At 46.2% G+C, this 15790-nt stretch overlaps 1 protein-coding gene across 1 annotated transcript in view; it reads left to right on the top strand.

Annotated features, from left to right (window-relative positions):
- Positions 1-302: 302 nt before the first annotated feature.
- Positions 303-15790, top strand: part of LOC124550768 (organic solute transporter alpha-like protein) — a 133120-nt gene continuing 117632 nt past the window's right edge. The window contains exon 1 of the mRNA XM_047125492.1: positions 303-469. Coding sequence (XP_046981448.1) covers positions 322-469 — 148 coding nt within the window. The 5' untranslated portion in view covers positions 303-321. The remainder of the gene's footprint in view (positions 470-15790) is intronic.

The raw sequence follows: 15790 nt of genomic DNA, 5'->3' as shown, positions 1-15790 counted from the left end.
GCTCAACACGCGGATGTATTTGGAAGCAGAAAGTAGGAAATGATACGGCTTGGAGGAGTATCTCAGAGAATACTGGAATAATACGTTTGCTGGTTGCAGACAACAGTCCATTCAGTGGCAAAGTCTGGCTCTCTGAACTCGCTGATCTCCAGCAGATCCATCAGTGCCCAGTCATATGCTGGATATTCGTGACTCATAGATTCATCCGTACTGGTGGTGCGAACTGGGAAACGTACCGTCAGTTTGAGGTCTCCCCACGGTAAGGAACGATAGCAGAGGTGTGCTGATATCCTGACAGAGTCGGTACCGACGGAACCCAAAATGCAGTACACGATACCCGAGCGTGGAGACCTGAGGACGGAGATTGAGTCGCTCTTCGCCAGCTTCACCAGGGACGTCGACCTCATCACGGTCAACGTCACCGACTGCACCAACGTCGAGATACCGTCCACACACCAGTACTACGCCAGTGAGTACACTCGTGATGCGGTTACACATCGGTCTCTGAAGAAGTTCGTTTGTACTTTGCTGTGCTTACAAGTGATCCCTTCATTTAATAATCTGTCCTTGGTGAGAGACCAAAGTTATGTACCGGGTGATCAAAAAGTCGGTATAAATTTGAAAACTTAATAAATCACAGAATAATGTAGATAGGGAGGTAAAAATTGACACACATGCTTGGAATGACATGGGGTTTTATTAGAAGAAAAAGAAAAAAAAAACAAAGTTCACAAAATGTCCGACAGATGGCGCTGGACAGCAAAACGTCAGTGACTGCTACCGTGACGGGTGAGAGGCACGCCGATGTATTACAGAATCTCATCATCCCCAGCCTGACTGATAAACACCTGCTGGAACGTACGATGTTTATGCAGGATGGCGCTCCACCCCATATTGCTAGACGCGTGAAAGATCTCTTGCGCGGGTCGTTTGGTCATGATCGTGTGCTCAGCCGCCACTTTCGTCATGCTTGGCCTCCCAGGTCCCCAGACCTCAGTCCGTGCGATTATTGGCTTTGGGTTTACCTGAAGTCGCAAGTGTATCGTGATCGATCGAAGGGATGCTGAAAGACAACATCCGACGCCAATGCCTCACCATAACTCCGGACATGCTTTACAGTGCTGTTCACAACATTATTCCTCGACTACAGCTATTGTTGAGGAATGATGGTGGACATATTGAGCATTTCCTGTAAAAAACATCATCTTTGCTTTGTCTTACTTTGTTATGCCAATTATTGCTATTCTGGTCAGATGAAGCGCCATCTGTTGGACATTTTTTGATCGTTTGTATTTTTTTGGTTCTAATGAAACCCCATGTCATGTGTGTCAATTTGTACCTCTCTAGCTACGTTATCCCGTGATATATTCAGTTTTCAAATTTATACTGACTTTTTGATCACCCAGTATAACTTTTTGAAAGAAATTTCCACCAGTTCACTGGAAACTGCTAACCACTTTTTTCTCCCATACATGATTTATAGCCAGGCTGAAGGATCACAAAATGTCCAGCCTGCTTAAATGCCACGCCACCCCGAAGTAACGTGTATCATTTTGGCAGGTCGGACATTTCAACTTGAGAACGGCTATGAAGTCGAAATCACGGTTGTGCTAAGTAAATGACCAGTCATTAATTATTTATGTGTCCGCCCCCGGTAGCTGAGTGGTCAGCGCGACGGACTGTCAATCCTAAGGGGCCGGGTTCGATTCCCGACTGGGTCGGAGATTTTCTCCGCTTAGGGACTGGGTGTTGTGTTGTCCTAATCATCATCATTTCATCCCCATTGACGCGCAAGTTGCCGAAGTGGCGTCAAATCGAAAGACTTGTACCCAGCGAACGGTCTACCCTACGGGACAGGCCTTAGTCACACGACATTTACATTTATAATAATTTATATGGCAGAAGGCTCTTTATAAAAATTCCGTTTACTAACGCGGTCTGGAGTTAATGTCTGTGACCACTAGGAAATAAACTTCCGAAAATCGCTTGCAAAAGCTATTTCTTCAAGTTCTTTGGTGGAAACACCATCAAGCAAGTCGACTTCCACAAGTTCCGCCTACTTCCGGAAGTAGCTTCCACAAGGTGGTGAAAACATTTTCTCTCATTTCTTTAACGTCAGTACCGCCATTAGACTCTTGTTTATTTGTAGTGTTACATTTCGTCTTTCACAATCATGATTTCGGCTTCAGAGTGCCATTATCAAGTGTTTTAAGTGTTATAATGGCACTTTGAAGCCGAAATCATGATTGTGAAAGGTTAAATGTAACACTGTAAATAAACAGCAGTCTAATGGCGGTACTGACTTTAAAGAAATATATTATGACTGTGGCCCCACAGTATGAAAAAGTTGTTAAGTTTCTTTCATTATGCCGCAAGTACCTACTGATCTTTCCAGGTGCTAGTTCGATGTTATGGTCTTCAGTCGAAAGACTACTTTGATGCAACTCTCCATGCTATTCTATCCTGTGCAAGCCTCTCCATTTCTGATTAACTGCTATAACTTACAACCTTCTGAATCTGCTTACTATAATCATCTCTCGGTCTCCGTCTACGATTTTTACCTCCTACGCTCCCCTACAATACTAAATTTTATTGTCATTTGACGATAGCAAAGAAATGCAGAGAAATATTTGGAAAAAAATTTCCACTTGACGTTATGAATAGCATTACTATATACTTATTTATTTATTTAAAATGATCTGATTAGGGCCAATAGGCCCTCTCTTACATCGGAACAGGGTTTCACACATGCAGTACCTTTCATACATCATATTTACCTAAAAAATAATATGACAAATTCTGTATTATTCAAAGGATTTGAGTGTTTATAATGAGTATGTGAGTAAATAATACAATAAACTAATAAAACCAATACTGACAGTACTTGTACTATTGTTGCTGCTGCAATTAATACTGGTAATAATAATAATAATAATAATAATAATAATAATAATAATATAATATAATAATGATAGTGGCAGATGAAAAAAGACTTCGTAAGGGTACAAAATAGATGATCTCTGGTATGGCGAGCTGGGAAATGAGGAATATCTGGTTGGACAGAAGGATGTACGAGGGTAACGTCAGTGCACAGGGACATTGGTAATCGTCGTTGCTTTAGTAGATATGTCAGTATCTTCTGAAGCTGGAGACGTTATTTAGTACTATAATATAATGCGCCTGGTTATTCCAGAGTTCTTCAAATTTTAGTCCTGTCTTCCTCAGTTACGTGTAATATTACGGTATATTGATAATTTTTACTTATGGACCCTCTGACAGAAACTGAATAAAACGCAATTTTAGTGCCATCCGCGTTTCGCCTCTATTTTCTGCAAGGCATCAGCAGTGGCCTGGAATATGTACGTATGTTAGCTATTTAATTTACATTTTTGTCACTGTGCCTATAGGTTATAAACAGTTCTGGTTGTTGGTATTTGCTATTAAGTAATAATGTTTTGAACTGTACTTACAGGATGCGTGGACAATTTCTTACATATTACGCTCCCGTTGCATTTTTGGTGTTGTTCTTCTACTTATGAATGCCAATTTGCGGTTTTTTTCCCACATACCACAGCACTATGAACTGAACGCTTGTTTCAATGAAATGTTTTGGTTTCTGTTGCCGACTGTCAAATGTTTTCACCAAAGATCGAATGTTATTGCCAAACTTTCGAGTGTAATTATTGAAGTATCTGTGATGTGTTCGTGTACGCATTTCTGTGTGTCTGTGTATTTTGGTGTGATATAATTTTTTTGTGCTGTGTGTGTGTGTGTGTATCCACACCATCCGGACACACACACACACACACACACACAGCACAAAAAAATTATATCACACCAAAATACACAGACACACAGAAATGCGTACACGAACACATCACAGATACTTCAATAATTACTCTCGAAAGTTTGGCAATAACATTCGATCTTTGGTAAAAACATTTGACAGTCGGCAACAGAAACCGAAACATTGCATTAAAACAAGCGTTCAGTTCATAGTGTTGTGGTATGTGCGGAAAAAAAACGCAAATTCGTATTCATAAGAAGAAGAACAACACCAAAAATGCAACATGAGCAAAATTGTCCACGCAACCTGTAAGTACAGTTCAAAACATTACTACTCAATAGGAAATACCAACCGCCAAACGTTTATAACCTATAGACACTGTTGTGGCGTAACAAGACAGCTACGCCACACTGAAGTAGCCGAAAGGCACGCGTAATCTCACGTAGGCTAGATAGAGGTCTGAAACAGGATACGTAATGAATGGTAGCAAGAAAAGTACGTAGCTGCTTTAATACTTAACTTTTAATCCTTCATGTGAATACAGCATTCCTTGATGATACAAGTGAGACTCTATCTTAAAATGGTTAATGGCGCCTTGCTAGGTCGTAGCCATGGACTTAGCTGAAGGCTGTTCTAACTGTCTCTCGGCAAATGAGAGAAAGGCTTCGTCAGTGTAGTCGCTAGCAAAGTCGTCGTACAACTGGGGCGAGTGCTATCCCGTATCTCGAGACCTGCCTTGTGGTGGCGCTCGGTCTGCGATCACACAGTGGCGACACGCGGGTCCGACATGTACTAAATGGACCGCGGCCGATTTAAACTACCACCTAGCAAGTGTGGTGTCTGGCGGTGACACCACAGACACAGTGACAAAAATCTAAATTAAGTAGCTAACATATGTACATACTCCTGACCACTGACTATGCCTTGCAGAAAATAAAGGCGAAACGCGTATGCCACTAAAATTGTGTTTTATTCAGTTGCTGTCAGACGGTCCATAAGTAAAAATTATCAATATATCGTAATATTCCAGAGTTCTGCTACTGAGAAAGACTTCGAGAGAGCGGCTGAATGGTGGAGTGCGACAGAAAGGATTTTGCTATGATAGGAACAGTTGTTTCTGCCGTTTTGTTCAGACAATAGCGTTAAGGTCGAGAAGAGTGGTATGACTAGACGAAACAACAATCGTCTGGCTATAACTGCGGGGTCTTTGCTCTGGGAAATGGCTCATTAAACTACAACATATTAAATACTACTTCGCTTTATTATATGAATGAATAAAAAGATTTACTTAACAAGCCTTTGCCACAGGACTGCTTCATAATTTACAATTGTCACTGACTATTAAAGTATCACTTGATGCACTAATGAACAAACCGTTGTCTTGAAGTTCAATGTTCAACATTTATAAAAGTGCATTTCGGTTTGAGATTTGATTAACGCTTTAATCCTAATCTATGCTGTTGACTGCTTCCACTGAAGTCACGAACTTGGACAGAGCGCTTCCCTGCTCGGCTCTATATCGACCTCCGTGTGAGGGCGCTGCTGTGCTGAGAGAGAGAGAGAGAGAGAGCGAGTGGGGGGGGGGGGGGGGGGGCGGGGGCGTCTTCTTCAGCCTCTCCCATTCGTCGTTGTGGATTGCAGCGAGACGTTTTTAGTGTCTGTGGTATCTGTGTGCGTTGCAGACGTTGCTGTGGCACCAGAATATCTGGACGACACCACAGAGCGATATGAGAGACAGCAAACGTTGACATGACAGTAAAGAAGACGGATGGTACGGAAATCTCTGAACTTATCTGCACGCAGCCAGGATAGCTGCGCATACGATGGTGAAATATGATCAAAGGATCGGATATCTTAGATATACCAAACACAGGCATTCATAACCAGCTCCAGACGCCATGAGTTATCCTGAGAGCGGTTCTAGGCGCTTCAGTCGCGACTGCTACGGTCGCAGGTTCGAATCCTGCCTCGGGCATGGATGTGTGTGATGTCCTTAGGTTAGTTACGTTTAAGTAGTTCTAAGGTCTAGGGGACTAATGACCTCAGATGTTAAGTCCCATAGTGCTGAGAGCCATTTCAACCATTTTTTTTTTTTTAAGACACTTGTGGCTAAGAAGTGGTTGAAGATATCTGTTATAGTGGGAAGTAGTGGGTCAATAATAAGCTTCATCATTTAGAATGTGATGCCATCTTGTCCAGTAGATCTGATATGCTTGATGACTTGGTTGGCGGTATTGCAAATCACAAACATCTTGTGGCTACTGTACGGCAGCTTGTTTTAAACAGTAGTTTCACTGACAACATGACTCGTGCATATTATGTTACTTATATGTATTTGACGATGCTGGTGCTGATTCCGCATTTAACATTTGACGATGCCACTATGGCTGCAGTGCATTAGGACTTTGTTTTTATGAGACAGGTACGCCTCTTCATATTTAAAGCGCACAAATGTAAATTTTGTCATTACTACTTTTCAATATGCTCTATGTATTGTTCTTAAGCTGTATACGGTTTGCGAGTGTATTTGTATTTTTCCCATTTTTGCTGCAGATCTGATGATGGTCATTAAAGACCGAAACCGGTAATCTGCTAAACAAAAAAGATTGTGACCATAGACGTAAATTAAAGGAAACTTATAACATATACGGGTCACTGCGTTTTTTCGCGACGATGTCGCAGCTTGTGCAACATTATTGTTATTCGTCATTTATCCCCGCCACTCTGGCTCCCCGGAGTAGGGACTACTAGGTCTTTTGGAGTTTTCGCTCTCTTTCTAACCCTTGTGAGCCTATTGACGTTGCTGTTATCAGGGCTGGTATCAAGCTGGCTTTATACGCTAGTACGTGTCTGTTGGTTACAAAGTTCTACAGATGGCAACCCACCATAGCGTCTAGACGACATATGACGTTACACGTTAATTCCTCGAAGAATAACTAACGCCCTGAGACCGGGTCTGGGGGCGTCTGCATTTTCGCAGGGCTCTCCCCTTACTGTTTACTTCACATAACAATATCTTCCTAGTTTCGCCTGCCATCAGCATCGTCCCTGCGTCCGCGCCTTGGAGCGCCTGTCCTCCTTTCTCACAGCTTCAAGATAACACTACAGTAGCAAGGAATAATCAATGTATTGTCCACCCCAGCTGAGTGGTCAGCGCGACATAATGTTAATCTTAAGGGCCCGGGTTTGATTCCCGGCTGGGTCGGAGATTTTCTCCGCTCAGGGACTGGGTATTGTGTTGTCCTAATCGTCATCATTTCATCCCCATCGACGCGCAAGTCGTTGAAGTGACGTCAAATCGAAAGACTTGCACCAGGCGAACGGTCTACCCGACGGGAGGCCCTAGTCAGACGACTTTTACATTTATCAATATATTACACCTTGTGTGTGAGGAATATTTCCTGAATGTTGGCCTGTGAATTTTTGTTACACCCTGTATATGTAGATGTAGCTGTAGCTATTGGTAACCAGAAGTAAAATCGTTCTATGGAAGTTCGGGAGAACTGCTGAATGTCAGGAACACCCTGCCATTATATTTCTGCACAATATTATGCCCCTTTTTAGGTTTATATTGGAGAATCCTAGTGTGGGTCGTTCGCTTTACCATTTTAGAGTGAGGAATTCGTCAGGATGGTGGGGAGAGGGAGTCCCAGTTGGGAACGTTTCAGACGGAATTACAGTTCCAGCATTTGCCTCACGTCCAAACGAAACGTACTGAAAACCTTAGAACCACGGGATAAGATATATTTTGAATTTAATTCTCGACGAATTTGTTCCAGACAAAAAAATTAGCTCACGAGACAAAAAATTAGTCATCCTCATGAGACATACGCTAATATCTGTAACACCGCCTCTGGCCCTGACATCTTTCTCAGTTTAGGAAGCAGGAGAATCGCCAAGTACACTACTGGCCATTAAAATTGCTACATCAAGAAGAAATGCAGATGAACGGGTATTCATTGGACAAATATATTATACTAGAACTGCATGTGATTACATTTTCACGCAATTTTCGTGCATAGATCCTGAGAAATCTGTACCCATAACAACCACCCCTGGCCGTAATAACGGCCTCGATACGCCTGGGCATTGAGTCAAACAGAGGTTGGATGGCGTGTACACGTACAGCTGCCCATGCAGCTTCAACACGATACCACAGTTCATCAAGAGTAGTGGCTGGCGTATTGTGAGAGCCAGTTGCTCGGCCACTATTGACCAGACGTTTTCAATTGGTGAGAGATCTGGAGAATGTGCTGGATAGGGCAGCAGTCGAGTATTTTCTGTATCGAGAAAGGCCCGTACAGGACCTGCAACATGCGGTCGCGCATTATCCTGCTGAACTGTAGGGTTTCGCAGAGATCGAATGAAGGGTAGAAACACGGGCCGTAACACATCTGAAATGTAACGCCCACTGTTCAAAGTGCCGTCAATGCGAACGAGAGGTGACCAAGACGTGTAACCAATGGCACCCCATACCATCACGCAGGGTGATATGACAGTATGGCGATGACGAATACACGCTTCCAATGTGCGTTCACCGAGATGTCTCCAAACACGGATGCGACCATCATGATGCTCTAAACAGAACCTGGATTCATCCGAAAAATTGACGTTTTGCCATTCCTGAACCCAGGTTCGTCGTTGAGTAAACCATCGCAGCCGCTCCTGTCTGTGATGCAGCGTCAAGGGTAACCGCAGTCATGGTCTCCGAGCTGATAGTCCCTGCTGCTGTAAACGTCGTCGAACTGTTCGTGTAGATGGTTGTTGTCTTGCAAACGTCCCCATCTGTTGACTCAAGGATCGAGAAGTGGCTGCACGATCCGTTACAGCCATGCAGATAAGATGCCTGTCATCTCGACTGCTAGTGATACGAGGCCGCTGGGATCCAGCACGGCGTTCCGTATTACCCTTCTGAACCCACCGATTCCATATTCTGCTAACAGTCATTGGATCTCGACCAACGCGAGCAGCAATGTCGCGATACGATAAACCGCAATCGCGATAGGCTACAATCCGACTTTTATCAAAGTCAGAAACGCGATACTAAGCATTTCTCCTCCTTACACGAGACATCACAACAACGTTTCATCAGGCAACACCGGTCAACTGCTGTTTGTGTACGAGAAATCCATTGGAAACTTTCCTCATGTCAACATGTTGTATATGTCGCCACCGGCGCCAACCTTGTGTGAATGCTATGAAAAGCTAACCATTTGCATATGACAGCATCTTCTTCCTGTCGGTTAAAATTCGCGTCTGTAGCACGTCATCTTCGTGGTGTAACAATTTTAATGGCCAGTAGTGTATCCTCATGTATGCCAATTCCAGCTGTAGACAAACCAGAAGATATACTATCCAGGGTCATCCACCTGGCAGAAGTCTGGTAACGACCCACTGCAGCGCGGACCGCCGTGACACACGCAGGAAGAGACTCAGAGAGGTTCTGGAACGCACCGACAGACACGGATGCGGAGCCAGCGCTGTGACCAGCTGCGCTGGGTTTCTCGCTTGAGGATCCGTGGCGCGAACAGTCCGATCGAGGTCGTCCCACAGATTCTAGATTGCATTTAAACCCGGGTAGTTTGGCGGCCAGCGAAGTACGTTAAACTCGTATTGGTGCTCTTCAACCACGCGTGTACACTGCGAGCTGTGTGACATGTTGCATTGTGCTGCTGGTAGATACCATAGACTGGACGAAAAACAAACCGCATGTAGAGCTGCATATGGCCCGCGAGCATAACTGTGCTGTTCCGTTTTGCTTTTCAGAATGACGAGATGACCCTGAGACTGTCACGAAAAAACTGCGCAGACCGTGACGCACCCTGCCCTGCCCTGGACTTTCTAACGATGGGTGCAAGATGTTTGCTTTCAGATGTTTCACGCTATACGTACCAATGACTTTCTGTTTCATACAGCATAAAATGTGATTCATTTGAAATGGCCATATGTCGCCACTCAGCGCTCGTTCATTTGCAGTATTGGCGTGAAAATTTCAGCATTCGTCAGCGAAGAACAACAGTCTACCCGACGGGAGGCCCTGGTCACAGAAAATTTATTTATTTAGCAGTCACCAGGTGCTGCTGTGGAGGCCCATTCGCAATAGTCGTCGGTAAGATCCGACCTCGGGGAAGATCGGTTTGGATTCCGTAGAAGTGTTGGAACACGTGAGGCAACACTGACCCTACTACTTACCTTAGAAGAAAGATTAAGAAAAGGCAAACCTACGTTTCTAGCATTTGTAGACCTAGAGAAAGCTTTTGACAATGTTGACTGGTATACTCTCTCTAAAATTGTAAAGGTGGCAGGGGTAAAATACAGGGAGCGAAAGGCTATTTACAATTTGTACAGAAACCAGATGGCAGTTGTAAGAGTCGAGGGGCATGAAAGGGAAGCAGTGGTTGGGAAGGGAGTGAGACAGGGTTGTAGCCTCTCCCCGATGCTATTCAATCTGTATATTGAGCAAGCAGTAAAGGAAACAAAAGAAGTTCGGAGTAGGCATTAAAATCCATGGAGAAGAAATGAAACTTTGAGGTTCGCCGATGACATTGTAATTCTGTCAGAGACAGCAAAGGACTTGGAAGAGTAGTTGAACGGAATGGACATTGTCTTGAAAGGAGGATATAAGATGAACATCAACAAAAGCAAAACGAGGAATGTTGTCGAATTAAGTCGGGTGATGCTGAGGGAATTAGATTAGGAAATGAGACACTTAAAGTAATAAAGGAATTTTGCTATTTGGGGAACAAAATAACTGATGATGATCGAAGTACCACATAAAATGTAGACTGACAATGGCAAGAAAAGCGTTTCTGAAGAAGAGAAATTTGTTAACATCGAGTATAGATTTAAGTGTCAAGAAGTCGTTACTGAAAGTATTTGTATGGAGTGTGGCCATCTATGGAAGTGAAACGTGGACGAAAAATAATCTAGACAAGAAAAGAATAGAAGCCTTTGAAATGTGGTGCTACAGAACAATGCTGAAGATTGGATGGGTAGATCACATAACTAATGAGGAGGTATTGAATAGAATTGGGGAGAAGAGGAGTTTGTGGCACAACTTGACAAGAAGAAGGGATCGGTTGGTAGGACATGTTCTGAGGCATCAAAGGATCACCAATTTAGTATTGAAGGGCAGCGTGGAGGGTAAAAATCGTAGAGGGAGACCAAGAGATGAATACACTCAGCAGATTCAGAGGCATGTAGGCGGCAGTAGGTACTGGGAGATGAAGAAGCTTGCACAGGATAGAGTAGCATGGAAAGCTGCATCAACCCAGTCTCAGGACTGATGACCACAACAACAACAACAAGGTCCAGGCTAGGGGAGGGAGCGTCACGGTCTGCGGAATATTTCGTGAAATTCCCAGGGTGATCTTGTCATTCGTTAAGGAGACACTATTGGTAGCCGCTTGCATCATTTGGATAGCCACATGCCATCAGTTCCCATGTGTGACAACAAACAAAGGGCAAAATCACAGCCTTGTAGTCTGTCTTGGGACATCGTTTGATGTACATTTTTAATGTGCCAGAGATACTAGTATAAACTGCGCCACAAAATCTTTTGAACTGTTGACCACTGTAGTACCGGCTGCAGAATTTGACGGAAGTGCTTGTACGAGGGGGGACCCAAAAGAAACCGGATTGTTGTCAAAAAATTTTATTGATGAACCCTTTCACAAAATTACTTCAGTCACCTTCAAAATACTCTCCATTGCATGTGATGCACTTGTCAAGTCTCTTTTCCCACTGTTGGAAGCATGTTTGGAACTCTTAAAGTTTGATATTGTCCAGTGCCCTTTGCGAAGCTGTTTTTACCGCCTCCACATCGTCATAACGCTCCCCTTTTAGCGTTTTTTTCATTCGTAGAAATAGGAAAAAGTCTCACGGGGCTAGGTCCGGCGAATACGGAGCGTGGGGAACGACAGACCACCTCTGAGATGCCAAATAGTGGGTCACTCGTAAGGCCGTGTGTGCTGGAGCGTCGTCGTGATGCAGAAACCAGTCACCTGATCGCCAAAGTTCCGGGTGTCTCCTACTCACATTCTCTCGCAGACGCCTTGAAACATCCAAGTAAAAGTGCTGGTTAACAGTCTGGCCAGGGGGTACGAATTTCCGATGCACAATTCCACGAACATCAAAAAAGACAATGATCATCGTCTTCACATTTGACCTCACTTGCCTTCCTTTTTTTTGGTCTGGGAGAGTTGGGAGTCCTCCACTGGCTTGATGCTTGCTTGGTTTCTGGGTCATACCCATAACACCAACTCTCATCCCCTGTAACAACCTTGTTCAAGAAGTTTGAATCACGTGCAATCTCTGTTTTCAAGTCCTGACACACATTCAGGTGGATGGTTTTTTGCTCCTGTGTGAGAAAGCGAGGAACTAATTTAGCAGCAACACGTCTCATGTGCAAATCCTCACTCAAAATCCGCTGGCACGAGCTCCAACTGATTCCTGTCTCTGCTGAAATTTGGTCGATCGTTTGGCCACGATCCCCGTTGATCTTTTGGCGAACCTTTTCAATGTTCTCCTCATTTCGCGATGTTGAAGGGGGTCCAGAACGAGCTCGGTCTTCAACACACATCTCACCACGTTTAAAGCGCCCAAACCACTCGAAAACCTGTGCGCGGCTCATAGCGTCCTCTTGGAATGCTTCCTGAAGCATTTGGTGTGTCTCCCTTGCAGTTTTTTTAAGCAGGAAACAAAATTTCACACACACTCTTTGTTCTTTTAAAGTTGCTATAACGGCTTCGCAGAGGTAACCCGCCAACAGTCAGAGAAACACAATACCACACTTGCACGTTCAGCCCTACACTGACGCCGTGTGCACAGCTGTTTCATGGAGGTCTCTACTAACACCATCTAGTGTGAGAACCCTGCACTACGTCTACGAGTGGCAGCACCCTCGGAGTCCGGTTTCTTTTGGGTCCACCCTCGTAAGGTGCCAGAATAAATGAAGGTCAATTTCGCGTCTTACATAAGAGTTTTATACATCATAATGGGAAGGTGAATATGGCACATAACTTGCTTCGGCGGTAATGAGCAATTTGCATATAAGTATGTAATGCAAAAGGGTTGTCACTCAATTGACGGTATTAACACACCGTTCCTAAATAATGCATGTCAATGAGCAGAAGGTACCTCTCCTTCCCGACCCCACCGAACACCTGATCCTTAGACCCTTGTTCCCTGGCCTTACCATCACCTGCGCCACCATCTATGTCCGCCCTAACGCCCCTATTCCAATTTTCCTCTCCCACATTCACCGCACCTTCTCCTCCTACGTGATCGCCGCCGACCTCAACACCCATAGTCGTTCCGCCACCCAGTTATGGCGGTGGCATCGGTTCCTCTCCTCCCTCCAAGGCGACCTCATCCCCATTCCCCAGCACACCCGCCCTGAATCCCACTCCTGATGTCGTCCTCTCCTCCCCTAACCTCCTTGGCCGCATAGCGGTGGATGTCCTGGACCCCATTGGTAGTGACCATCTCCCTGTCCTCCTCACCATTTCAGACGGTCGCCGCCCCTGCCCCGACCCTCGTAATAAACTTCCCCCTATGTATGTCCATGACTATTCCCGTGCCGACTGGAATGCCTACCGGGATATCCTATCTACCCAGGTCAATGGCCATCCCTTCACCAACCGCCACCCTGATGATATTACCGATGCCGCCTCCTTTCTCCAGCACACCTTGTCTGAGGCCGTGGAGGCCCACGTCTCTTCTATCGCCATCCACCCCCACCGTCCTACCTTACCCCCACAGGCCGTCCTCCTCCGTGAATCCCGCCGTCTCTACCGTGCCTTCCTCCACATGCGTGATCTGGACACACTACGACGCCACCAGCAACTCCAGAGACACATCCATAACTTGCTCGTGGCTAAGAAACGCCAGGACTGGCGACAGACATGCAACCATTTAAATGCTACACTTCCTATAAACTCGTCCAAGTTCTGGTCAGCCTTCCACCGCCTTACCAGATCTAACCCCCCCCCCCCTACTCTCCTCTCCTTCATGATAACCAACCCTTCCCTGACAACCTTAGTAAGGCCAATCACTTTGCCTCCTACCTCTCTGATGTCTTTACCATCCCCGACGATCCGCAGTTCGATTACTCCCTCTTCCCAGATGTCTGCGATCGAACTGACACCTCTGTCCCTCCCCTCGCACCTGGTTTCCAGTACTTGGACAACATTGCACACACCGAACTCAATGCCTCTATCACTACACAGGATCTCATTGCTACTCTCCGCACGAAACGCAACACCGCTCCTGGTCACGATTGTATCACCTGTCGCCACCTTCGTGAACCTCCTGCCTCTTTCCTCTCCACCATGGCCAGGCTCTACAATGTAGTCCTGTCCACCGGCTACTGCCCCGACCTGAGGAAAACCTCCCAAATCCTGATGTTCCTTAAACCCTAGTAAACCGCTGTCCGCTGTCTCCTCCTTCCATCCCATCAGCCTTACCTCAGTCTTCAACAAGGTCCTGGAATCCATCTTAACCCGATGCATCCATCACCATCTCCGCCAGCACCGCCTCCTTCCCGTTACCCAGTGTGGCTTTCGGCTGTCATTCTCTTCCGATGATCTTCTCCTTCACCTCACTCATCTCCTCTCAGAACTGCTTAATTCCCATCGCTCCCCTATCTTCATCTCCCTTGTCCTTGAACAAGCCTATGACTACGTATGGCATTCCGGTCTCCTCTTCAAGCTCCAAACCTTCGCCCTTCCTATTAACTACATCCATCTGATCAGCTCCTTTCTTTCCCAACGTCCTTCCTACGTCACCATCCACAACACGGATTCCTACACCATTTTCCCCTCCACCGGTGTGTCCCAAGGTTCCGTCCTCTCCCCTCTTCTGTGCCTTTTGTATACGGCGGACATGCCGCCGCCTTCACCCCCCATCCACCTTCTCCAGTACGCCGATGACACCGCCTTTCTTGCCCTCGCCCCCACCCTGCAGCGCTCCCTTCTCCAATCCCATCTTGACTGGTTCACCACTTGGTGCAACCAGTGATTGCTGAAGGTCAATCCTTCTAAAACCCAGGCGATCATTGTAGGCAAAACCACCCCTTCCTTCCGCCTCCTCGATTTCTATATCACCATCTATGGCTGTTCTATCGCCTTAAGTACCTTGGCGTCACCCTCGACCGACACCTCTCTTGGACCCCCCATCTCGGGACAATCCAAGCCAAGGCACGCTCCCGGCTCTGTCTCCTCAAGCTCCTTTCTGGCCGTACATGGGGTCTGGACCCCTCCACCATCCTCAAAAATCCCTCATCTGCCCTATGCTACGCCCACCCTGCCTGGATCTCCGCCCCTCCTACCTTTTACAAATCCCTTCAAATCCTTGAACGCCATGCACTCTGCCTCACCTATCGTATCCGTCTCCCTCCCCCACGTGGATCCTGTACGACCTTATTCCGTTTCCCCACCTCTTCCTCTTCCTCGAATGGATACAGATGCTATACACCTCCTGTAAACCAGATGCCCCTCACCCACTTGTCTCTCACATCCTCTCCCACACCCGTCCACTGCCGCACCTGTATTTCCACATTCCACCTGCTCTCCATCTCTCCACTCTCCTTACCCTCTCCCGAGGTGACTTCCGCCAGCTCCCCCTTCCTCACGATGCCCTCCTCCCCTCCATTTACCCCTCCTATCAACTTTGGTCCTCCCCTCCCACTTCCTGTGTTTTTTCCTTCGGGCATCCTCTCTCCCTTCTCTCCCCCTTCCTTTCTCCCCACTCCTCCCCCGGGCTTCCCCTACCCCCTTACCTTCATTCCTTCCCCCATCCCCTCTGCCATTGGCATCTTTGTTCTCCCCTCTGACCCCCCACCCCCTCCTTCCCCTCTCGGCAGGTCCGCGGACTCGCACACATTACGTGGACATTCGCGCGCCGGAGATCATCGCCAGCAGTTTCTCGTGTGTGTGCCATCATGTTTGTGTTTAGTGTTCTCCGCCGTCACTGTGCCGCCGAAGTCGTCAGTGTTTGATCGCC

Source organism: Schistocerca americana, chromosome 9 (genome assembly GCF_021461395.2).
Source record: "Schistocerca americana isolate TAMUIC-IGC-003095 chromosome 9, iqSchAmer2.1, whole genome shotgun sequence".
NCBI lineage: Eukaryota > Metazoa > Arthropoda > Insecta > Orthoptera > Acrididae > Schistocerca > Schistocerca americana.
This window is presented reverse-complemented; position numbering and strand designations above follow the sequence as displayed.